Source organism: Tachyglossus aculeatus, unplaced genomic scaffold (assembly GCF_015852505.1).
Source record: "Tachyglossus aculeatus isolate mTacAcu1 unplaced genomic scaffold, mTacAcu1.pri scaffold_134_arrow_ctg1, whole genome shotgun sequence".
NCBI classification, from domain to species: domain Eukaryota; kingdom Metazoa; phylum Chordata; class Mammalia; order Monotremata; family Tachyglossidae; genus Tachyglossus; species Tachyglossus aculeatus.
The window spans coordinates 209,493-236,042 of NW_024044861.1; the positions used below are offsets into that span (position 1 = coordinate 209,493).

Below are 26,550 nucleotides of genomic sequence, written 5' to 3' on the forward strand. Positions count from 1 at the left end.
ATCCCCCCGTCTTACCTCCTTCCCTTCCCCACAGCACCTGTATATATGTATATATGGTTGTACATATTTATTACTCTATTTATTTATTTATTTATTTATTTTACTTGTACATTTCTATCCTACTTATTTTATTTTGTTGGTATGTTTGGTTCTGTTCTCTGTCTCCCCCTTTTAGACTGTGAGCCCACTGTTGGGTAGGGACTGTCTCTATGTGATGCCAATTTGTACTTCCCAAGCGCTTAGTACAGTGCTCTGCACATAGTAAGCGCTCAATAAATACGATTGATTGATTGATTGATTTGTTCCGTGTGAAAAGATACGTGGTGCATGTGAAAGGTTTGGAAGAGAGGAGAGATGCTGTCTTAGCGATGCTTTGTCTTGTCTTATGCTGTCGAGTCGTCTCCGACCTATCAATGGGCACATCTCTCCCAGAACACTCCATTCTCCATCTTCAAGTTTATCCATAGAGTTTTCTTGGTAAAAATACAGAAGTGGTATACCATTGCCTTCTTCCCTGCAGTAAACCTGAGTCTCCGCCCTCGACTCTCTCCCTTGCCGCTGCTGCCCAGCCTGGGTGAGTTTTGACTTGTAACAGTTTGCCTTCCACTCACTAGCCACTGCGCAAACTAGGAATGGAATGGCTATGCCTCTGCTTGACTCTCCCTCCCATAGCCAAAACTGGAAGAGTACTGGAAACTCTCAAGGTACTATTCTGAGTCGGGGGAGTGATGCTTTAGCAAATAGTTAAATGAGTAAATGAGTGGCTAAATAGGTGTGGGTTTGTGTGGTTGTGTGTGTTTATGTGTAAGTAACCGCAGTCAGTTGAAGCGTGTGTGTGTGTGTGTGTGTGTGTGTGTGTGTGTGTGTGTGTGTGGCCGTGTGTGTGTGTGTGGTTGCGTATATCTCCATGATAGTGTGTTTACATAGGAGGGTTTTTTTTGTCGAAGTATTATAAAATCATCGAGAGCAATTCATAGCCATCATGTGCATCTCTTGATAATAATAATAATCATAATAATAATGGCATTTGTTAAGTTCTTACTATGTGCCAGGCTCTGTTCTAAGTGCTGGGGGGGGATACAAGATAATCAGGTTGCCCCACATGGGGCTCACAGTCTTAATTCCCTTCTACAGATGAGGGAACCGAGGCACAGAGAAGTGAAGTGACTGGCCCGAAGTCACTCAGCTGATAAGTGGCAGAGCTGGGATTAGAACTCATGACCTCTGACTCCCAAGACCGTGCTCTTTCCACTGAGCCACACTTGCTAGCCATGTGACTTTGGGCCAGTCACTACACTTCTCTGGGCCTCGGTTACCTCATCTGGAAAATGGGAACGCAATCCCTGATCTCCCTCAGTCTTAGAATCTGAGCCCAGGTGTGGGACAGGTACTATATCTGACCCAGAAAAAGTTTCTCTACCCTGGCACTTAGTACAGTGCATGGTATGGAGTAAATGTTTAACAAATACCACACCTTTAATAATAATGAATGATTATGGTATTTCCTAAGTACCAGGCAATGTACGAAGCGCCGGGGTGGATACAAGCAAATCAGATTGGACACACTCCCTGACCCACGTGGGGCTCACAGTCTCAATCCCATTTGACAAATAAAAAGCTTATCCACCTGAACAGGGACTTGAACCCTGGACCCTCAGATTAAAAGTCTGATGCTCTACCGACTGAGCTATCTGGGCTCCTCTCTGGCCTTCTCCTATCTGTAATTTATTTTAGTTTCTGCCTTCTCCACTCAATCAATCAATCAATCGTATTTATTGAGCACTTACTGTGTGCAGAGCACTGTACTAAGCGCTTGGGAAGTACAAGCTGGCAACATATAGAGACAGTCCCTACCCAACAGTGGGCTCACAGTCTAGAAGGGGGAGACAGAGAACAAAAGCAAACATACTAACAAAATAAAATAGAATGGATAGGTACAAGTAAAATAAATAAATAAATAAATAGAGTAATAAATATGTACAAACATATATACATATATACAGGTGCGGTGGGGAAGGGAAGGAGGTAAGATGCGGGGGATGGAGAGGGGGACGAGGGGGAGAGGAAGGAAGGGGCTCAGTCTGGGAAGGCCTCCTGGAGGAGATGAGCTCTCAGTAGGGCCTTGAAGGGAGGAAGAGAGCTAGCTTGGCGGATGGGCAGAGGGAGGGCATTCCAGGCCCTGGGGAGGACATGTGCCGGGGGTCGATGGCGGGACAGGAAGGCTGAGTAGGTGCGAATGAGGTTGTCGTTAATGTAACTTGGTGATAACAAGGGCCTTTTTCCCGGGGTGTGCGGGGGGAGTCTATGGCGTCTATGGCGGACCGGACCAGGAAGAGGGGTTGGGGGGGCACTATAAGGAAGGTCGCTTAAGTGGGTGGGGGTGCAAATAGGGGGCGTCTATGGCGGCGCTCGGAGGAGAGGAGCCTTCCGGGAGCAGCAGGGGCCACGCGGTGTGATGGCGGGTGGGCGGGCGGGCCTCTCGGGCCATCACTCATAATGCTAATTGTGGTATTTATAAAGATATTACAATAGTCTGATCAAAATATTGAGGGCTGGGTTCAGCTCACGATAATCGAGTCAGACACAGTGTACATCTCCCGTGGGGCTCAGGGTCTAAGTTTAAAGGAGAAGAATTGAATCCCCATTTTACAGATGAGGGAACTGAGGTAGAGCAAAGTTACATGCCTAAGGTGACACAGCAGGAAAGTGGCAGAGCCAGGACTACACCTCAGATCCTCTGACTCCCGGGCCTAGGATCTTTCCACTAGGCCCCGCCACAATAGAATGGAAGCCCCGTGAGGGAAAGGATCATATGAACATTAGCTCCGGTGGTCACGCCACAAAACCACAACAAGGAGGCACTCAGAAGTTCCCCAAAGCAGGATTATTGTTGTCACACATCAAGAAAGGCACATCCATGGATACACTCTCCAGAACTACTAGAGAATAAACCCACAACAATACCACCACCCTCATATCAATTGGTCTCCAATATTAACACTGGATGTCCAACCGTTCTCTATGTTACCAGTGTCCCACCTTAGCTGTTGATGAGGTCATCCAGCCCTCATGCCACTGTTGCAATCTGGCAAGTGATGTCTCCTCAAGTTGGCCTCTGTACTTCGACACAGTTACTTCTTTATTTCCACTGTAGACTTCAAGCAAACCTTCCTCCCCTTCCCTCTCTCTGTCATGCTATAAATCTGTCACCCTAATCTAGGACCTTGAAGGACTCTAGTTGTCTAAGCACCATCTTCCCATAAAGCACAACATACAGTTATAAATTATGAAGCATACCACAGTCAGTTATGTTTAGTTACATTCTATACAGTATTGTGCAACATAGACTTGCAAGCCTTGGGAGTATGCACTTTGCCGCATACTATATTCTGTATTTTATTGCTGTTGCCGTTTCTCTGCTGTTGCCTCTTTTTATGCACCATACAATCAACAGTCATATTAGTGCCCCCTCTAGACTGTAAGCTCCTGGTTGTCAGGGAATGTGTCTACTAACTCTTTAGGATTGTACTCTCCCAAGGGCTTAGTACAGTGCTCTGCAAATGGTAAGTGCTCAGTAAATGACACTGCTAGATTACTTGATGGGTAAATACCCCTGCCCCTCTCAGGATCACACCTGGAGAGTTTCCAGTACCCTACCAGTCTCGGCCAAGGGAGGGAGAATCCAGCAGAGGCATACCCATTCCATTCATAGCTGGGGCAGTGGCTAGTGAGAGGAAAGCAATCAGCTACAAGTCAAAAGGCACCTGTTCTGGGCAGCAGTGGCAGGGGAGAGAGTCGAGGGTGGAGAATCAGGTTTACTGGGTGGAAGAAGGCAATGGTAACCACTTCTCCATTTTTACCAAGAAACCTCTATGGATCCACTACCAGAACGCTTGCAGATGGAGGTGGGGCATGCTGGGAGAGATGCGTCCATGGAATTGCTACGGGTTGGAGACGACTCGACGGCATAAGACAAGACATGCTAGACCCCTGCACATATTAATTCTATGGAACGCTATAGGTGATAAATAAATCCAATGGATTGATTTACTTCTAAGGGAAGTTGTGTTGATTCCTTCATTGATGCTATCAATCATATTTATTAAGCATTTATCATCTGTGGCGCACTGTACTAACTGCTTGAGAGAGTACAATTTGATATGGTTGGTAGACATGTCCCCTGCCCTCAAGTAACTTACGGTTTAGAGGGAAAGCCAATGTTTCTAAATTGAAGTGTCTCTCTTCCTTTGCAGGGAGTCAACGTCAACTCCCAGAAATGACCAACGTCTCCACTGTGACTGAGTTCCTCCTCCTGGGGTTCTCTGACATCCAGGAACTGCAGCTGCTCCATGCCACATTGTTCCTCCTTGTCTACCTAATCGCCCTTCTGGGGAATCTCCTCATTGTTGCTGTCACCACCCTCGACCAGTGTCTCCACACCCCTATGTTCTTCTTTTCAAAAACCTGCCCTTTGTAGACCTCTGCTACATTTCTGCAAAGGTACTCAAATCCATTGTCAGCTCCCTGACCAGTGACAGCTCCATCTCCTTTCTGGGTGGTGTCTCACAGCTCTTCCTACTGATCTTCTTTGGTGCTTCAGAGCTATTTGTCCTCACTGCAATGTCTCATGACCGCTATGCCGCCATCTGCTCCCCCTTGTGTTATGAGCTCATCATGAACAAAACAGCCTGTGTGCGCTTAGTAGCAGCATCATGGCTCAGTGGATCTGTTTCGAGTCTGGCTTTCAGCTTCTACCTTCTCCCTGAACTTCTGTGGGTCCAGTGCTGTCCAGCAGTTCTTCTGTGACGTCCCCCCTCTGCTGAAGAGCTCCTGCTCAGAGGACCACATTGCCATAAATGTGAGTGTGGCTATTGTGATAGTCTTAGATGGCACATCTGTTTTTTTTTCATCATCTTCTCCTATGTCCGCATCTTCTCAGCCGTGCTGAGGATGCCGTCCGCCAAGGGCCGAACCAAAGCCTTCTCCACCTGCCTGCCCCATCTCACTGTCATCATCATTTTTCTCTTTACCACAGCATTTGCCCATCTCAAACCACCTTCAGACTCTCCCTCGGCTCTGGATCTGCTGGTTTCCATGTCCTACACCGTGGTGCCCCCCCACACACACTGTGAGCCCCCTTATCTACAGCCTGAGGAACAGGGACCTGAAGGCTGCCCTGGGCAGGTTCCTAAAGGGGACATTCACCCAGTATCCATTCTGGGACAAAATGTCTGTGTCCAGGTACCAATAATCCTCTACCACCCCTTTAAAAGAGGAATTGCCCTCAGACAAGTGCAAATATATCACTGAACCAGAGGCCCAAAGAACAAGTCTGGGTATTCAGGATTTGTCAAGGTCTGGGAGGTTGGCTGATAAGACTAGGTCATGAGTGGCAGTGCATTCCCTAGGAGGCCTCATGGCTCAATGGCATGTGAATGGGTGTCACGTGACCTGAGTTCTAATCCCAGCTTGGCCACTGGACTTCTGTGTGACCTGGCCTTAGTGTCTTACCGTCCCTGGGCTCTTACTTCCTCTTACATTCTGAGCCCCTGTGGGACAGGAAACGTGTCTATTTGAATTGTAATTTCATTTTTGGGCTGTCAGATCATTGTGGGCATGGATTGTATCTACCAACTCCATTGTATTGTACTCTTCAAAGCGCTTAGTACAATGTAATGCACACAGTAAACACTCAACTAATACCATCGATCAGTTGAATTATTTATCATCACGTGGCACAGACTTTGACACAGAAATTGATAACACCGAATAATAAAAATAATTATAATAATGGTGTCTGAAAAGCGATAGAGGCTTTCACTGATGGAACTCCATTCATTCAATTATATTTATTGAGCGCTTACTGTGTGCAGAGCACAGTACTAAGTGCTTGGGGAGTACAAGTCGGCAACATATAGAGACGGTCCCTACCCAACAACGGGCTCACAGTCTACAAGGGGGAGACAGACAACAAAACAAAACATGTAGACAGGTGTCAAAACTGTCAGAATATATAGAATTATAGCTACATGCACATCATTAGCAAAATAGAGTAGCAGATAGGTACAAGTAAAATAAATAGAGTAATAAATCTGTACAAATATAAACAAGTGCTATGGGGAGGGGAAGGAGGTAGGGCAGGGGAAAGGAAAAAGGGGGCTCAGTCTGGGAAGGCCTACTGGAGGAGGTGAGCTCTCAGTAGGGCTTTGAAGGGAGGAAGAGAGCTAGTTTGGTAGATATGTGGAGGGAGGGCATTCCAGGCCGGGGGCAAGGACATGGGCCAGGGGTTGACGGCGGGACAGGCAAGAACCAGGCACAATGAGGTGGTAAGCAGCGGAGGAGCGGATGGCGCAGGCTGGGCTGTAGAAGGAGAGAAGGGAGGTGAGGTAGGAGGGGGCGAGCTGATGGAGAGCCTTGAAGCTGGGAGTGAGGGGTTTTTGCATGATGCGTAGGTTGACAGGCAACCACTGGAGATTTTTGAGGAGGGGAGTGACATGCCCAGAGCGTTTCTGTACAGAGAAAATCCGGGTAGCAGAATGAAGTATAGACTGAACCATGGAGAGACAGGAGGATGGGAGACCAGAGAGGAGGCTGGTGCAGTAATCCAGTCAGGATAGGAGGAGAGATTGAACCAGCAAGGTAGCGTTTTGGAACTCTAGTTTCCAGAACCCAGGTTAATAAGTCATCACAACAGGAGGAACCATTTGCTTCTCATTCTTTCTCAAGCCAGGAATTTCTCCTTCCCATCATCCCATTCTCAAAACCTCAGTCCCCTGCCCCACCCCACTCAGCCTGGGGGCAGATCAGAGGATGGATTCAGAGGAATCTCTAGCTGTCTCGAGCTTTGAAATCAGAAGGTGTCAGAAAATGAAATCGATCAATTGACTGACTGAATGAGAAGCTGACTGTCTAAGGTGGTATATAAGATGAAGCTGAAACCACCCACAGTTGGTGTAGATTGTCAGTAATATTAGAAACTGTTGGGATGCAGATGCGGTTGTTTCCATGGGAACCCTGGGCTGCAGCACAATTGCTGCAGCTTTAGGGACTGGGCATTTATCTCCGCAGGACCTCAGGGACCTCACAGGCAGAGGATTTTGGCATCGGCCAGGACACGAGGTCCCATCTGAGTTAATCCTCCAGGGGTTCCCCACAGAGCAGTGGCTTCTTTATCTTTGGGGATGGGGGACTCTCTTAAAAACATTTCCCTGCACAGAGGAGATCAGAGAGGGGCTGAGGGTGCCATGCTGTCCCTTCCTTCATAGCCAGCTGCACCCAAGAACTAGAGTGGAGGGAGGACCATCCCAAGCTAGCAGAGGTCAGAGCCCTACAGCCTTAAGCTGTCCCAGTAAGTGTGACCAGGTGGTGTTGGAGGGGGAGGGAGAGACCATGATGAGGTTGCAACAGATGGAGCCATTCAGGGGAAATGCTCACACATGGGGCCAGTGTCAGACTTTGGGGCAGGGCTACATCCTCAAAGATGCAGGGGGGCTTTCGGGAGGTAAGTATTTGACAGTGCAGTGGCCCCAACCATCACTCGTCCCCCCTTCCTCATCCACCTCCATCCAGCTAACATGTCCAGCTGGGGCCTTGCTGCACAGCGTCAGCATTATGCTGTGGTTACTTTGGCCTGGTGTATGTCCTGGATGTCAGAAAATGTTTCTGGTGAGAAATGACAGGGAGGGAATGAGAGAGTGTGATTAGTTCTAGACCACCAGCACTATCATCAACTCCTCCTTGCAGGAATGTTGGGTGAACACACTGGAGGTAAGAGATTCAGTACCTACCCTCCTGGACTTACCAGTCTGCTGGGCTAGACTGATCAAAAAGAATTTACAGCTAGGGGGAAATAAAAATGGAAAGGTGGATGCACAGCTTAATAAGTACTTAGTAATATGAATCTATAAGTGGGGAACTACAATGAGCAGTTGTGAATATGTACATGCAGAGGTGGTATCTGGCCTGATTCGGCGTGGGGAGAAGAAACGTAAATCTGGGCAAAATTGAAGGGAGACAGAGATTCGGGAAGAAAGAAGGATCTAAACCATGTGTTGGAGAAGGGAATGTCCTTTTCATTCATTCAATTGTATTTACTGAGTGCTTACTGTGTGCAGAGCAGTGTACTAAGTGCTTGGGAAGTACAAATCGGCAACATATAGAGAAGGAACCTACCCAATAACAGGCTCACAGTCTAGAAGGGGAAGACGGACAATAAAACAAAACAAGTAGACAGGTGACGATGCCATCAGAATAAATGGAATTATAGCTATATACACATCATTAATAAAATAAATAGAGTAATAAATATGTACAAACATACATGAGTACTGTGAGGAGGAGAAGGGGGTAGGGCAGGGGGAGGATTGGGGGAGGAGAAGAGGAGGAGGAGAGGAAAAGGGAGAAGATCTATTTCTAAGGGCTGCAGGGTAGTTGGTAAAGAGGGAAAGGGAAACACGGAGGAGAATACCAGTCAAAAGCCTGAAGACAGTGGCAGGGAGTTGACTGTAGTCAACCAGACTTCAGTTTGTTTCATTTTCCTCTGAGAACCACAATCAGATTGGTTGTGTCGGCGGCTGTGTGTGTGTCCAAGGTGGGGCCGGGGAGGCAGTGAGCAAACCCTGCAGTGAGCAAACCCTGGCTGGAGGGGAGGAGGAGAAGGGAATCTTCTCCCATCATCTTCCAGGGAAACAGTGTGTCTGGGCCCGGGGAGAGGCAAAGAGTAGTGGCAGTAGTAAGGGGACCTGGGTTCTAATCCTGAAGGCTATTCATTCATTCATTCATTTATTCATTCATTCAATCGTAGTGATTGGGCACTTACTGTGTGCAGAGAACTGTACTAAGTCCTTGGAAAGTACAATTCGGCAACAGACAGACAATCCCTACCCAACCACGAGCTCGGGGACCTGGGTTCTAATCCTGACTCTGCCCCTTGACTGCTGTGTGATGTTGCTCAAGGCACTTTGCTTCTCTGTGCCACAAATACCGCATCTGTAAAATGGGAATTAAGACTGAGCCCTAAGTGCTCCGTAAATACCAATGCTTGATTCATTGATGGCTACTTACCCCTGCCCCCTCTCAGGATCATGCCTGGACAGTTTCCAGTACCCTACCAGTCTCAGGCAAGGGAGGAAGAGTCTAGAAGAGGGATACCCATTCCATTCCTAGATTGGGCAGTGGCTAGCGAGTGGAAGGCAATCCGCTCCAGGTCAAAAGGCACCTGTTCTGGACAGCAGTGGCAGGGGAGATAGTCGAGGGTGGAGACTCAGGTTTACTGGGTGGAAGAAGGCAATGGTAAACCACTTCTCTATTTTTACCAAGAAAACTCTATGGATACAGTACCAGAACACTTGTCGATGGAGGTGGGGCATTCTGGGAGAGATGCGTCCATGGAGTCGCTATGGCTCGGAGACAAATCGACAGCATACGTCAAGACACGCCAGACCGCTGCACATATTAATCCTACTGAACACTACAGGTGACAGATAAATACAACAGATTGATTTAATAATAATGATGATGGTATTTGTTAAGCGCTCACTATGTGTGAAGCACTGTTCTAAGCGCTGACAAACTCCTAAAGGAATTAGTGTTGATTACTTCATCGATGCTATCAATCCATCATATTTATTAAGCACGTATGATATGCAGAGTCTACCTCCTAGACTGTTGCCTCCTGATGGGCAGGAAAATAGCTGCCAACTCCATTGGATTGAACTCTCCCAAGCACTTAGTACAGTGCTCTGCACACAATGAGTATTCAGTAAATACCATTGAGCTATTGATTGATGGGTTTATGCCTCTACATGTATCAATACTATTGAACTCTACAGGTGAGCAATGAATACAACTGCTTTATTTATTAGAATGGGAAGCAATCCTATTTACTGATCACTTACAGTGTGTAGAGCACTGTACTAAGTGCTTGAGAGAGTACAATATGACATCATTTGTAGAAGTGTTACCTGCCCAAAAGGAACTTACAGTCTGGAGGGAATGCCAGTGATTCTAAATTGAAGTTCCCCTCTTCCTTTCCAGGGAGCCGGCATCATCTCCCAGAAATGACCAACATCTCCACTGTGACTGAATTCCTCCTCCTAGGGTTCTCTGACATCCAGGAGCTGCAGCTGGTCTATGCCACGCTGTTCCTCCTTGTCTACCTGGCGGCTCTTCTGGGGAATCTCCTCATCGTTGCTGTCACCACCCTCGACCAGCGTCTCCGCACCCCCATGTACTTCTTTCTCAAGAACTTGTCCTTCATAGACCTCTGCTACATTTCTACAACGGTCCCCAAATCCATTGTCAACTCCTTGACCAGTGACAGCTCCATCTCCTTTCTGGGTTGTGTCTCACAGCTCTTCCTAGTGATCTTGTTTGACGCTTCAGAGTTTTTTCTCCTCACTGCAGTGTCTTATGACCGCTATGCCACCATCTGCTCCCCGCTGCACTATGAGCTCATCATGAACAAAACAGTCTGTGTGTGCATACTAGCACCATGCACTAGCATACTAGCAGCGTCATGGCTCAGTGGGGGTCTGTTTGGAGTCTTGCTTTCAGCTTTCACTTTCTCACTGACTTTTTGTGAGTCCAATATTGTTGAGCAGTTCTTCTGTGACGTCCCCCCTCTGCTGAAGATCACCTGCTCTGAAGTCCACATTGCCATTGACGTGAGTGTGGCTGGTGGGTTCATCTTAAATATTGTCTACTTCATTTACATCTTCCTCTCCTACATCTTCATCTTCTCAGCCGTGCTGAGGATGCCGTCCTCCGAGGACCGAACCAAAGCCTTCTCCACCTGCCTGCCCCATCTCACTGTCATCATCATTTTTCTCGTTACTGGTGCATTTGCCTATCTCAGACCACCTTCAGACTCACCCTCGGCTCTGGATCTGCTAGTTTCCATGTCCTATACCGTGGTGCCCCCCACTGTGAACCCCCTTATCTACAGCCTGAGGAACAGGGACCTGAAGGCTGCCCTGGGCAGGATCCTAAAGGGGACATTCCCCCAGCATCCATTCTGGGACAAAATGTCTGTGTCCATGTACTAATAATCCCCTACCACCCCTTTAAAAGAGGAATTGCCCTTAGACGTATCCATATATATCACTGACCCAGAGTCCCAAAGAACAAGTCCGGATATTCAGGATTTGTCAAGGTCCGGGAGGTTGGCTGATAAGATTAGGTCATGAGTGGCAAGGCATTCTCTAGGAAGCCTCATGGCTCAATGGCATGTGAATGGGTGTCACATGACCTGAGTTCTTATCCCAGCTCGGACCGTGGCCTGCTGTGTGACCTGGGGTTGGTGTCTTACCATTCCTGGGATCTTAGTTCCTCTTACACTCTGAGCCCCTGTGGGACAGGAAACGTGTCTCTTTGGACTGTAATTTCATCTTCCTACCTCCTTCTCCTCCCCACAGCACCTGTATATATGTTTGTACAGATATATTCCTCTATTTTACTTGCACATATTTACTATTCTATTTATTTTGTTAATGATGTGCATTTAGCCTTAATTGTATTTATTCTGATGATGTGATACCTGTCCACATGTTTTGTTTTGTTGTCTGTCTCCCCCTTCTAGACTGTGACCTCGTTGTTGGGTAGGGACCATCTCTATATGTCGCCAACTTGTACTTCTCAAGCGCTTAGTACAGTGCTTTGCACACAGTAAGCGCTCAATAAATACAATTGAATGAATGAATGAATCTTTGGGCTGTAAGCTCATTGTGGGCACGGATTGGATCTACCAACTCCATTGTATTGTATACTTCAAAGTGCGTAGTACAATGTAATGCACACAGTAAACACTCAACAAATACCATTGATCGATTGAATTATTTATCATCACGTGGCACAGACTTTGACACAGAAATTGTTAACACCGAATAATAAAAATAATTATAATCATCGTGTTTGAAAAGCAATAGAGACATTCACTGAGGGATCTCCATTCATTCAATTGTATTTATTGAGCACTTACTGTGTGCAGAGCACTGGACTAAGCACTTGGGGAGTACAAGTCGGTAACACATAGAGACGGTCCCTACCCAACAACGGGCTCACAGTCTACAAGGGGGAGACAGACAACAAAACAAAACATGTAGACAAGTGTCAAAACTGTCAGAATAAATAGAATTATAGCTATATGCACATCATTAACAAAATAGAGTAGTACATATGTACAAGTAAAATGAATAGAGTCATAAATCCTTACAAATATATACCAGTGCTGTGGGGAGGGGAAGGAAGTAGGGTAGGGGGGATGGGGTGGAGGAGAGGAAAAAGGGGGCTCAGTCTGGGAAGGCCTCCTGGAGGAGGTGAGCTCTCAGTAGGGCTTTGAAGGGAAGAAGAGAGCTAGCTTGGCGGACGTGGGGAGGGAGGGCATTCCAGGCCATGGGAAGGACGTGGGCCAGGGGTCGACGGCGGGACGGGCAAGAACGAGGCACAGAGTGGAGGATAGTGGCAGAGGAGCGGAGGGTGCAGGCTGGGCTGTAGAAGGAAAGAAGGGAAGTGATGTAGGTAGGGATGAGGTGTTGGAGAGTCTTGAAGCTGGGAGTGAAGGGTTTTTGCATGATGCGTGGGTTGACAGGAAACCAGTGGAAATTTTTGAGGCCGAGAGTGACATGCCCAGAGTGTTTCTGTACAGAGAAAATCTGGGCAGCAGAATGAAGTATACACTAAACCAGGGAGAGACAGGAGGATGGGAGATCAGAGAGGAGGCTGGTGCAGTAATCCAGTCGGGATAGGATGAGAGATTGAACCAGCAAGGTAGCAGTTTGGAACTCCAATTTCCAGAACCCAGGTTAGTAAGTCATCACAACAGGAGGAACCATTTGCTTCTTATTCTTTCTCAAGCCAGGAATTTCTCCTTCTCATCATCCCATTCTCAAAACCTCAGTCCCCTGCCCCACCCAACTCAGACTGGGGGCAGATCAGAAGATCTATTCAGAGGAATCTCTTGCTCTCTCAAGCTTTGAAATCATAAGGTGTCAGAAAATGAAATTGAACAATTGACTGACTGAATGAGAAGCTGTCTAAGGTGGTATATGAGATGAAGCTGAAACCACCCACAGTTGATGTAGATTGTCAGTAATATTAGAAACAGTTGGGATGTTGGGATGCAGATGCTGTTGTTTCCATGGGAACCCTGGGGTGCAGCACCATTGCTGCAGCTTTAGGAACTGTGCATTTATCTCCGTAGGACCTCAGGGACCTCACAGGCAGAGGAGTTAGGCAACGGCCAGGACACGAGGTCCCACCTGAGTTGATCCTCCAGGGGTTCCCCATGGAGCAGTGGCTGCTTTATCTTTAGGGTTGGGGGATTCCCTGAAGAACATCCCCCTGTCCACAAGAGATAAGAGAGGGGCTGAGGGTGCCATGCTGTCCCTTCCTTCATAGACAGCTGCACCCAAGAACTGGAGTGGAGAGAGGACCATCCCAAGCTAGCAGAGGTCAGAGCCCTGCAGCCTTACGCTGCCCCAGTCAGTGTGACCAGGGAGTGTTGGAGGGGGAGGGAGAGACCATGATGGGGATGCAACAGATGGAGCCATTCAGGGGAAATGCTCACACATGGGGCCAGTGTCGGACTTTAGGGGCAGGAGGGCTTTCAGGAGGGTAAGTATTTGACAGTGCAGTGGTCCCAACCATCACTCGTCTCCCCTTCCTCATCCACCTCCATCCAACTAACATTTCTGGCTGGGGCCCTGCTGCACAGCGTCAGCATTGTGCTGTGGTCACCTCGGCCAGGAGTGGGTTCTGGATCTCAGAAAATGTTTCTGGTGAGAAATGACAGGGAGGGAATGAGAAAGCGTGATTGGTTCTAGAACACGAGCACTATCATCAACTCCTCCATACAGAAATGTTGGGTGAACACAATGGAGGTAAGAGATTCAGTCCTTTCTCTCCTGGACATACCAGTCTGCTGGGCAAGACTGATCCAAAATAATTTACATCTAGGGGGAAATAAGCATGAAGATGTGAATGCACAGCTTAATAACTTCTTCCATAGTAATGTGAATCTATACGTAGGGAAGAGCTATGAGCAGTTTTGAATGTGTAAATGCAAAGGTGGCATCTGGGCTGATTCGGCATGGGGAGAGGAAACATTAATCTGGGCAAATTTAGAGGGAGAGGGAGATTCGGGCAGAAGGAAGGATCTGAGCCATGTGTTGGAGAAGGGAATGTCCTTGGAGAGGCACAGGGAGCAGATCTGTCTCCAAGGGCTGGAGGGGAGTTGGTGAAGAGGGAAGGGAAACATGGAGGAGAACACTGGTTAAAAGCCTTGAAGCTAGTGGCAAGGAGTTGATTGGAGTCAACCTGACTTTAGTCTGTTTCATTTTCCTCTGAGAACCACAATCTGATTTGTTGTGTTGGCGGCTATGTGTGTATCCAAGGTGGGGCAGGGGAGGCAGTGAACAAACCTTGGCCGGCAGAGGTCTGGAGGGGAGGAGGAGAAGGGAATCTTCTCCCATCACCTTCCATGTAAAAAGTGTGTCTGGGCCCAGGAGAGGCAAATAGTAGTGGAAGTAGTAAGGGGACCTGGGTTCTTATCCTGACTCTGCTATTAATTAATTCATTCTTTCAATCGTATTTATTGAGTACTTACTATGTGTAGAGAACTGTACAAAGTGCTTGGAAAGTACAATTCAGCAACAGAGACAATCCCTACCCAACAATGAGCTCGGGGACCTGGGTTCTAATTCTGGCTCTGCCCCCTGACTGCTGGGTAACATTGGGCAAGGCACTTTGCTTCTCTGTGCCCCAAATACCGCATCTGTAGAATGGGAATTGACTGAGCCCTAAGTACTCAGTAAATACCATTGTTTGATTAATTGATGGGAACATACCCCTGCCCCCTCTCAGGATCACACCTGGAGAGTTTCCAGTACTCTACCATTCTCAGCTAAGGGAGGGAGAGTCAAGCAGAGGGAATCCCATTCCATTCCTAGCTTGGGCAGTGGCTAGCGAGTGGAAGGCAATCCGCTCCAAGTCAAAAGGCACCTGTTCTGGGCAGCAGTGGCAGGGGAGATAGTCGAGGGTGGAGACTCAGGTTTACTGGGTGGAAGAAGGCAATGGTAAACCACTTCTCTATTTTTACCAAGAAAACTCTATGGATACAGTACCAGAACACTTGTCGATGGAGGTGGGGCATTCTGGGAGAGATGCGTCCATGGAGTCGCTATGGCTCAGAGGCGAATCGACGGTATAAGTCAAGACGTGCCAGACTGCTGCACATATTAGTTCTATTGAACACACAGGTGACAGATACATACGACAGGTTGATTTAATAATAATGATGATGGTATTTGTTAAGCGCTCACTATGTGTGAAGCACTGTTCTTAGCACTGGCAAACTCCAAAAGGAATTACTGTTGATTACTTCATCGATGCTAACAATCCATCGTATTTATTAAGCACGTATGGTATGCAGAGTCTACCTACTAGACTGTAACCTCCTGGTGGGCAGGAAAATATCTGCCAACTCCATTGGACTGAACTCTCCCAACCATTCATTCTTTCAATCAATCGTATTTATTAAGTGCTTACTGTGTGCAGAGCACTGTACTAAGCGCTTGGGAAGTACACAGGTCGGCAACATAGAGAGACGGTCCCTACCCAACAACGGGATCACAGTCTAGAATGGGGAGAAAGACAACAAAACGAAACATGTGGACAGGTGTCAAAATTGTCAGAATAAATAGAATTGAAGCTATATGCGAATCATTAACAAAATAAATAGAATTGTAAATATGTACAAGTAAAATAAATAGAGTAATACATCTGTACAAATATATATACAAGTACTGTGGGGAGGGGAAGGAGATAGGGCGGGGGGATGGGGATAAGGAGAGGAAAAGGGGGGCTCAGTCTGGGAAGGCCTCCTGGAGGAGGGGAGCTCTCAGTAAGGCTTTGAAGGGAGGAGGAGAGCTAGCTTGGCGGATGTGTGGAGGGAGGGCATTTCAGGCCAGGGGAAGGACGTGGGCCGGGGGTCGATGGTGGGAGGGGCGAGAATGAGGTACAGTGAGGAGGTTAGCGGCAGAGGAGTGGAGGGTGTGGGCTGGGCTGTAGAAGGAGAGAAGGGAGGTGAGGTGGGAAGGGGGCGAGGAGATGGAGAGCCTTGAAGCCGAGAGTGAGGAGTTTTTGCTTGATGCGTAGGTTGACAGGCAGCCACTGGAGATTTTTGAGGAGGGGAGTAACATGCCCAGAGCGTTTCTGCAGAAAGATGATCTGGGCAGCAGAGTGAAGTATAGACTGAAGTGCAGAGAGACAGGAGGATGGGAGATCAGAGAGGAGGCTGATTCAATCATATTTATTGAGCGCTCACTGTGTGCAGAGCACTACGGCTGATGCAGTAATCCAGTCGGGATAAGATGAGAGATTGAGCCAGCAAGGTAGCTGTTTGGACGGAGAGGAAAGGGCGGATCTTGGTGATGTTGTGGAGGTGAGACCAGCAGGTTTTGATGACGGATTGGATGTGTGGGGTGAACGAGAGTGCCGAGTCGAAGATGACACCAAGGTTGCGGGCTTGTGAGATGTGGAAGGGTGGTAGTGCCGTCTACAGTGATGGGAAATTCAGGAAGAGGGCAGGGTTTGGGAGGGAAGATAAGCAGTTCAGTCTTGGACATACTGAGTTTTAGATGGCGGGCAGACATCCAGATGGAGATGTCCTGAAGGCAGGAGGAGACACGAGCCTGGAGGGAGGCAGAGAGCAGGGGCAGAGATGTAGATTTGGGTGTAATCAGCGTAAAGATGATAGTTGAAGCCGTGGGAGCGAATGAGTTCACCAAGGGAGTGAGTGTAGGTAGAGAACAGAAGGGGACCAAGAACTGACCCTTGAGGAACCCCTACAGTAAGGGGATGGGAGGGGGAGGGGGAGCCCGCAAATGAGACTGAGAATGAACGGCCAGAGAGATAAGAGGAGAACCAGGAGAGGACAGAGTCTGTGAAGCCGAGGTTGCATAGCGTCTTGAGGAGAAGGGGGTGGTCCACAGTGTCGAAGGCAGCTGAGAGGTCATGGAGGATTAGGATAGAGTAGGAGCACTTAATACAGTGCTCTGCACACATTGAGTATTCAGTAAATGCCACTGAGCTATTGCTTGATGTGTTCATACCCCTACATGTATCAATACTATTGAACTCTATAGGTGATCAATGAATACAACTGCTTTATTTATTAAAATGGGAATCAATCATATTTATTGATAACGTACAGTGTTTAGAGCGCTGTACTAAGTGCTTGGGAGGGTACGGTATGATATAATTTGTAGAAGTGTTACCTGCCCAACTTACAGACTGGAGGGAATGCCAATGTTTCTGAATTGAAGTTCCCCTCTTCCTTTCCAGGGAGTCAGCATCACCTCCCAGAAATGACCAACATCTCCACCGTGGCTGAATTCCTCCTCCTGGGGTTCTCTGACATCCGGGAGCTGCAGTTGGTCTATGCCACGCTGTTCCTCCTTGTCTACCTAGCGGCCCTTCTGGGGAATCTCCTCATTGTTGCTGTCACCACCCTCGAACAGCGTCTCCATGCCCCCATGTACTTCTTTCTCAAGAACTTGTCCTTCATAGACCTCTGCTACATTTCTACGACGGTACCCAAATCCATTGTCAACTCCTTGACCAGTGACAGCTCCATCTCCTTTCTGGGTTGTGTCTCGCAGCTCTTCCTAGTGATCTTCTTTGGTGTTTCAGAGTTTTTAGTCCTCACTGCAATGTCTTATGACCGCTATGCCGCCATCTGCTCCCCACTGCACTATGAGCTCATCATGAACGAAACAGCCTGTCTGTGCATACTAGCAGTGTCATGGCTCACTGGGGGTCTGTTTGCAGTCTTGTTTTCAACTTCTACCTTCTCACTGACCTTTTGTGGGTCGAATGCTGTTCAGCAGTTCTTCTGTGACGTCCCCTCTCTACTGAAGATCTCCTGCTCTGAAGTCCACATTGCCATTGACGTGAGTGTGGCTGTTGGGTTAGTCTTAGATGCCGTCTGCTTCATTTTCATCATCCTCTCCTACGTCTTGATCTTCTCAGCCGTGCTGAGGATGCCGTCCTCCGAGGGCCGAACCAAAGCCTTCTCCACCTGCCTGCCCCATCTCACTGTCATCATCATTTTTCTCTTTACCGCAGCGTTTGCCTATCTCAAACCACCTTCAGACTCACCCTCTGCTCTAGACATGTTGGTTTCCATGTTCTACACCGTGGTGACCCCCACTGTGAACCCCCTTATCTACAGCCTGAGGAACAGGGATCTGAAGGCTGCTCTGGGCAGGATCCTAAAGGGGACATTCTTCCCCCAACATCCATCCTGGGACAAAATGTCTGTGTCCATGTACCAATAATCCCCTACCCCACCTTAAAAAAGGAATTGCCATTAGACATATCTTGGTGTCATCCTCGACTCCGCTCTCTCGTTCACCCCTCACATCCAAGCCATTACCAAAACCTGCCGGTCTCAGCTCCGCAACATTGCCAAGATCCTCCCTTTCCTCTCCATCTAAACCAATACCCTGCTCATTCAAGCTCTCATCCTATCCCGTCTGGATTACTGTATCAGCCTCCTCTCCGATCTCCCATCCTCCTGTCTCTCCCCACTTCAATCCATACTTCACGCCGCTGCCCGGATTGTCTTTGTCCAGAAACGCTCTGGGCATGTTACTCCCCTCCTCAAAAATCTCCAGTGGCTACCAGTCAACCTACACATCAGGCAGAAACTCCTCACCCTCGGCTTCAAGGCTCTCCATCACCTCGCCCCCTCCTACCTCACCTCCCTTCTCTCCTTCTGACAGCCCAGCCCACACCCTCCGCTCCTCTGCCGCTAATCTCACTGTGCCTTGTTCTCGCCTGTCCCGCCGTCGACCCCCAGCCCACATCATCCCCCTGGCCTGGAATGCCCTCCCTCTGCACATCCACCAAGCTAGCTCTCTTCCTCCCTTCAAGGCCCTACTGAGAGCTCGCCTCCTCCAGGAGGCCTTCCCAGACTGAGCCCCCTCCTTTCTCTCCCCCTCGTCCCCCTCTCCATCCTCCCTGCCTTACCTCCTTCCTTACCTCCTTCCCCTCCCCACAGCACCTGTATATATGTTTGCAAGCATTTATTACTCTATTTATTTATTTATTTTATTCGTACATATTTATTCTATTTATTTTATTTTGTTAATATGTTTTGTTTTGTTCTCTGTCTCCCCCTTCTAGACTGTGAGCCCACTGTTGGGTAGGGACCGTCTCTATATGTTACCAACTTGTACTTCCCAAGCGCTTAGTACAGTGCTCTGCACACAGTAAGCGCTCAATAAATACAATTGAATGAATGAATGAATGAATATATACCACTGAACCAAAGGCCCAAAGAACAACTCTGGATATTCAGGATTTGTCAAGGTCCGGGAGGTTGGCTGATAGGACTAGGTCGTGATTGACAATGCATTCCCTAGGAGGCTTCATGGCTAAATGGCACGTGAATGGGTGTCACATCACCTGAGTTCTAATCCCAGCTTGGCCACTGGCCTGCTGTGTGACCTGGCCTTAGTGTCTTACCATTCCTGGGCTCTCACTTCCTCTTACACTCTGAGCCCTTGTGGGACAGAAAACGTGTCTGATTGGATTGTAATTTCATCTTTGGGCTGCAAGCCCATTGTGGGCACTGATTGAATCTACCAACTCCATTGTATTGTACTTTTCAAAGAGCTTATTACAATGTTCTGCCCACAGTAAACACACAACACATACCATCGATCAATTGAATTATTTTGTTTCTGCTTCATCACGTGGCACAGACGTTGACACAGAAATTGTTAACACCGAATAATAAAAGTGATAATAATCATAATAATGGTGTTTGAAAGTGGACAGAGACATTCACTGATGGAACTCTAGTTTCCAGAACCCAGGTTAATGCATCATCACAACAGGAGGAGCCATTTCCATCCTATTCTTCCTCAAGCCAGGAATTTCTCCTTCCCATCATCCCATTCTCAAAACCTCAGCCCCCTGCCCCACCCCACTCAGCCTGGGGGAGAACCATAGGATGGATTCAGAGGACTGTCTTGCTCTGTCTAGCTTTGCAATCAGAAGGTGTCAGAAAATGAAATCGTTCCATTGACTGAATGAGAAGCTCTGCCTCTCGTGTATCACCTGTAACCACCTGTAACGCAGTGGCCTCGTTATCTTTGGGGACGGGGGACTCTCTGGAGAACATCTCCCTGCCCACAGGAGATCAGAGAGGAGCTGAAGGTTCCACGCCATCCCTTCCTTCATAGTCCGGCTGCACCCAAGAACTGGAGTGGAGAGAGGACCATCCCAAGCCAGCCGAAGTCAGAGACCTCCAGCCCTACGCTGCCCCAGTGAGTGTGACCTGGAGATGGTGGAGCGGGAGGGAAAAACCAGGATGGGGATGCAAGAGATGGAGCCATTCAGGGGAAGTGCTCACACATGGGGGCAGTGTCGGACTTTGGGGCAGGGCTACATCCACAGAGGGGCAGGTGAGCTTTCAGGAGGGTACGTATTTGACAGTGCAGTGGCCCCAATCATCACTCATCTCCCGTTCCTCATTCATTCATTCATTCATTCAATCATATTTATTGAGCGCTTACTGTGTGCAGAGCACTGTACTAAGTGTTTGGAAAGTACAAGTTGGCAACATATAGAAACGGTCCCTACCCAACAGTGGGCTCACACTCTAGAAGGGGGAGACAGAGAACAAAACAAAATATATTAACAAAATAAAATAAATAGAATAAATATGTACAAATAAATAAATAAATAAATAAAGTAATAAATACGTACAAACATATATACATATATATGGTTGCTGTGGGGAGGGGAAGGAGGTAAGGCGGGGGGGATTGGGAGGGGAAGGAGGTAAGGCGGGGAGTGGGGAGGGGGAAGTGGAGAGGAAGGAGGGGGTTCAGTCTGGGAAGGCCTCCTGGAGGAGGTGAGCTCTCAGTAGGGCCTTGAAGGGAGGAAGAGAGCTAGCTTGGGGGATGTACGGAGGGAGGGCATTCCAGGCCAGGGGGATGACGTGGGCCAGGGCTCGACAGTGGGACAGGCGAGAACGAGGCACGGTGAGGAGATTAGTGGCAGAGGAGCAGAGGGTGCGGGCTGGGCTGTAGAAGGAGAGAAGGGAGGTGAGGTAAGAGGAGGCGAGGTGATGGAGAGCCTTGAAGCTGAGGGTGAGGAGTTTTTACCTGATGCGTAGGTTGATTGGTAGCTACTGGAGATTTTTGAGGAGGGGAGTAACATGCCCAGAGCATTTCTGGACAAAGACAATCCGGGCAGCAGTGTGAAGTATGGATTGAAGTGGGGAGAGACAGGAGGATGGAAGATCGGAGAGGAGGCTGATACAGTAATCCAGACGGGATAGGATGAGAGCTTGAACGAGCAGGGTAGCGGTTTGGATGACGAGGAAAGGGTGGATCTTGGCAATGTTGCGGAGCTGAGACCGGCAGGTTTTGGTGACGGCTTGGATGTGAGGGGTGAACGAGAGAGCGGAGTCAAGGTTGACACCAAGGTTGCGGGCTTGTGAGATGGGAAGGATGGTAGTGCCGTCAACAGTGATGGGAAAGTCAGGGAGAGGGCAGGGTTTGGGAGGGAAGACAAGTAGTTCAGTCTTGGACACGTTGAATTTTAGGTGGCGGACAGACATCCAGATGGAGATGTCCTGAAGGCAGGAGGAGATGCAAGCCTGGAGGGACGGAGAGAGAGCAGGGGCAGAGATGTAGATTTCCTCATCCACTTCCATCCAGCTAACATGGAAGTCGCTTCCTGCCCGTGGCCGTGCAGCACAGCATCCACATTATGCTGTGGTCACTTCGGCCCGGAGTGGGTCCTGGACATCAGAAAATGTTTCTGGTGAGAAGTGACATGGAGGGAATGAGAGGGTGTGATTGGTTTTAGACCAGGAGCACTATCATCAACTCCTCCATGCAGGAATGTTGGGTGAACACAATGGAGGTAAGAGATTCAATCCCTTCCCTCCTGGGCTTACCAGTCTGCTGGTGCTAGACTGACTCAAAAGAATCTACAGCTAGGGGGAAATAAGAATGGAAAGGTGGATGCACAGATTAATAAATGCTTAGTAATGTGAATCTATAGGTAGGGAAGTGCAATGAGCAGTTGTGAATGTGTAAATGCAGAGGTGGGATCTGCCCTGATTTGGCATGGGGAGAAGAAACATCAATTTGGGCAAATTTGAAGGGAGAAGGAGATTCGGGAAGAAAGAAGGATCTAAGCCATGTTTTGGAGAAGGGAATGTCCTCTTTCATTCATTCATTATTTCAGTCGTATTTATTGAGCGCTTACTGTGCGCAGAGCAGTGTACAAAGTGCTTGGGAAGTACAAATCGGCAACATATAGAGAAGGTCCCTACCTAAATACGGGCTCACCATCTAGAAGGGGGAGACAGACAACAAAACAAAACAAATAAACAGGTGACAATACCAACGGGATAAATAGAATTAGAGCTATATACACATCATTAGTGAAATGAATTGAGTAATAAATATGTACAAATATACACAAGTGCTGAGGGGAGGGGAAGGGGGTAGGGTGGCGGGAGCGGGGAGGATGGGGAGGGGAGGAGGAGGAGAGGAAAAGGGAGGAGATCTATTTCCAAGGTCTAGAGGGTAGCTGGTAAAGACAGAAAGGGAAACAAGGAGGACACGGTTCAAAAGCCTTGAAGCTAGTGGCAAGGAGTTGATTGGAGCCAATCAGGCTTCAGTCTGTTTCATTTTCCTCTGAGAACCACAATCAGATTTGTTGTGTCGGCAGCTGCGTTGTGTATCCAAGGTGGGGCAGGGGAGGCAGTGAGCAAACCTTGGCTGGCGGAGGTCTGGAGGGGAGGAGGAGAAGGGAATCTTCTCCCATCACATTCCAGGGAAAAAGTGTGTCTGGGCCCAGGGAGAGGCAAATAGTAGTGGTAGTAGTAAGGGGACCTGGGTTCGAATCCTGACTCTGCCATTCATTCATTCATTCAATCATTGATTGAGTGCTTACTGTGTGCAGAGCACTGTACTAAGCACTTAGAAAGTACAATTTGGCAACAGATAGGGACAATCCCTACCCAACAACCGGCTTGGGGACCTAGGTTCTAATCCCGGCTCTGCCCCTGTTTGCTGTATGACGTTAGGCAAGTCCCTTTGCTTCTCCGTGCCTCAGATACTGCCTCTGGAAAATGGGAATTTAGAATGAGTCTCACATGCTGGAAACCCTTGAAGATAATTGTGAGGTATTTTTGTTTCATGTGAAAAGATACATGGTGTCAGTGAAGGGTTTGGAGGAGAGATGTTTGAGCGCTTCTTTGTCTTCTCTTATGCTTTCATGTCATCTCTGACCCATAGCGAATGAATGGACATATCTCTCCAGGAATGCCCCATTCTCCAACTGTAAATGTTCTGGTAGTTCATCCATAGAGTTTTCTTGGTAAAAATACACAAGTGGTTTACCATTGCCTTCTTCCCTGCAGTAAACTTGAGCCTCCTCCTCGACTATCTCCCATGACACTGCTGCCCAGCACAGGCAAGTTTTGACTTGCAGCAGATTGCCTTCCACCCGCTAGCCACTGCCCAAGCTAGGAATGGAACGGGTATGCCGCTGCTTAACCGTCCGTCTGGTAGCCGAGACTGGTAGAGTACTGGAAACTCTCCAGGTACAATTCTGAGTTGGGGGAGTGACGCATTAGCAAATAGTTAAATGAGTAAATGAGTGGCTAAATAGGTGTGGGTTGGTGTGACTGGGTGTATTTATGTGTAAGCAGCCACAGTCAGTTGAAAGGAGTGTGTGTGTGTGTGTGTGTGTGTGTGTGTGTGTGTGTGTGTGTGTGTGTGTGTGTGTGTGTGAGTCGCTGGCTGGGGCCCCGCAGCAGAGCGTCAGCATTATGCTGTGGTCACTGCGGCCAGAAGTGGGTCCTGGACGTCAGAAAATGTTTCTGGTGGGAAATGACAGGGAGGGAATAAGAGAGTGTGATTGGTTCTAGACCACCAGCACTATCATCAACTCCTTCATGGCAGAAATGTCTGGTGAACACAATGGAGGTAAGAGATTCAATCCCTTCCCTCCTGGACTTGCCAGTCTGCTGGGCTAGACTGAGCCAAAATAATTTACAGCTAGGGGAAAATGAGCATGAAAATGTTAATGCACAGCTTAATAAGTTCTTACATAGTGATGTGACTCTAAAGGCAGGTTAGAGCTATGAGCAGTTGTGAATGTGTAAATGCAGAGGTGGCATCTGGCAGATATGACATGGAGAGAAGAAACATCAACCTGGGCAAATTTGGAGGGAGAGGGAGATTCGGGCAGAATGATGGATCTTAGCCATGTGTTGGAGAAGGGAATGTCCTTGGAGAGGCAGAGGGAGAAGATCTATCTCCAAGGGCTGGAGGGGAGTTGGTGAAAAGGGAAGGGAAACACTGAGGAGAACACCGGTAAAAAGCCTTGAAGCTAATGGCAAGGAGTTGATGGGAGTCAACCAAACCTCAATCGGATTCATTTTCCTCATTTGTACAATAGCTTGTACAGTGGCTAGTGAGTGGAAGGCAATCTGCTTCAAGTCACAACACACCTGTTCTGGGCAGCAGTGGTAGGGGAGAGAGTCGAGGGTGGAGACTCAAGTTTACTGGGTGGAAGAACGCAATGGTAAACCACTCCTCTGTTTTTACCAAGAAAACTCTATGGATACAGTATCAGAATGCTTGCAGATGGAGGTGGGGCATTCTGGGAGAGATACGTCCATGGAGTCACTATGGGTAGGAGGCGAATCGACATCATAAGTCAAGACATGCCAGACCACTACACATATTAATACTATTGTACACTACAGGTGACAAATAAATACAACAGGTAGATTGAATGATAATGATGATGTAAAATGGGGATTAAGACTGTGAGCACCCCACCCCCACCCCGTGGGACAATCTGATCACCTTGTATCCTCCCCAGCACTTAGTACAGTGCTTTGCACATAGTAAGTGCTTAATAAATGCTGTTATTATTATTATTATTATTATATTTGTTAAATGCTCACTATGTGTGAAGCACTTTTCTAAACGCTGGCAAACTCCAAAAGGAATTAGTGTTGATTACTTCATCGATGCTATCAATCCATCGTATTTATTAAGCATTTATGGTATGCAGAGTCGTCTACCCACTAGACTGTTACCTCCTGGTGAGCAGAAAAATATCTGCCAACTCCATTGGATTGAACTCTCCCAAGCACTTAGTACAGTGCTCTGCACACAGTGAGTATTCAGTAAATACCATTGAGCTATTGATTGATGTGTTCATACCTCAACATGTATCAATACTGTTGAACTCTATAGGTGATCAATGAATGCAACTGCTTTATTTATTGAAATGGGAATCAATCCTATTTATTGATCACTTACAGTGTGTAGAGCGCTGTACCAAGTGCTTGAGAGAGTACAATATGATATAATTTGTAGAAATGTTACCTGCCCAAAAGGAACATACAGTCTGGAGGGGAATGCCAATGTTTCTAAATTGAAGTTCCCCTTTTCCTTTCCAGGGAGTCGGCATCATCTCCCAGAAATGACCAACATCTCCGCGGTGGCTGAATTCCTCCTCCTGGGGTTCTCTGACATCCGGGAGCTGCAGCTGATCTATGCCACGCTGTTCCTCCTTGTCTACCTAGCCGCCCTTCTGGGGAATCTCCTCATTATTGCTGTCACCACCCTCGACCAGCGTCTCCATACCCCCATGTACTTCTTTCTCAAGACCTTGTCCTTCATAGACCTCTGCTACATTTCTACCACGGTCCCCAAATCCATTGTCAACTCCTGGACCAGTGACAGCTCCATCTCCTTTCTGCGTTGTATATCACAGCTCTTCCTAGTGATCTTCTTTGGTTCTTAAGAATTTTTTGTCCTCACTGCAATGTGTTATGACCGCTATGCCGCCATCTGCTCCCCGCTGCACTATGAGCTCATCATGAATGAAACAGCCTGTATGTGCATACTAGCAGCGTCATGGCTCAGTGGGGGTCTGCTTGGAGTCTTGCTTTCAGCTTCTACCTTCTCCCTCACCTTTTGTGGATCCAATGCTGTCGAGCAGTTCTTCTGTGACGTCCCCCCTCTGCTGAAGATCTCCTGCTCTGAGGTCCACATTGCCATTGATGTGAGTGTGGCTACTGGGTTCTTCTCGTCTGCAGTCTGCTTCATTTACATCACCCTCTCCTACGTCCGCATCTTCTCAGCCGTGCTGAGGATGCCATCCTCCGAGGGCCGAACCAAAGCCTTCTCCACCTGCCTGCCCCATCTCACTGTCATCATCATGTTTATCTTTACCGCAGCATTTGCCTATCTCAAACCACCTGCAGACTCGCCCTCGACTCTAGATCTGCTGGTTTCCATGTACTACACTGTGGTGCCCCCCACTGTGAACCCCCTTATCTACAGCTTGAGGAACAGGGACCTGCAGGATGCCCTGGGCATGGATCCTAAAGGGGACATTCCTCCGCATCCATTCTGGGACAAAATGTCTGTGTCCATGTACCAATAATCCCCTACCACCCCTTAGAAAAGGAATTGCCCTGTGAAATAACGATAT

At 48.0% G+C, this 26,550-nt stretch overlaps 1 protein-coding gene and 2 non-coding genes across 3 annotated transcripts; 2 read left to right on the forward strand and 1 right to left on the reverse strand.

Annotated features, from left to right (window-relative positions):
• Nucleotides 1-1,624: 1,624 nt before the first annotated feature.
• On the reverse strand, nucleotides 1,625-1,697 carry TRNAK-UUU. Its single transcript has one exon. It is a non-coding gene; the product is annotated as a tRNA-Lys (tRNA).
• Nucleotides 1,698-10,058: 8,361 nt separating this feature from the next.
• Nucleotides 10,059-18,335, forward strand: LOC119922952 (olfactory receptor 14A2-like). The gene is made up of 3 exons (XM_038742569.1): nucleotides 10,059-10,477; nucleotides 16,514-16,524; nucleotides 17,794-18,335. The coding sequence occupies exons 1-3, from the start codon at nucleotides 10,059-10,061 to the stop codon at nucleotides 18,333-18,335; spliced, it is 972 nt and encodes a 323-aa protein (XP_038598497.1).
• On the forward strand, nucleotides 14,850-14,987 carry LOC119922970. The gene has a single exon (XR_005448743.1). It is a non-coding gene; the product is annotated as a small nucleolar RNA SNORA7 (small nucleolar RNA).
• Nucleotides 18,336-26,550: the final 8,215 nt, after the last annotated feature.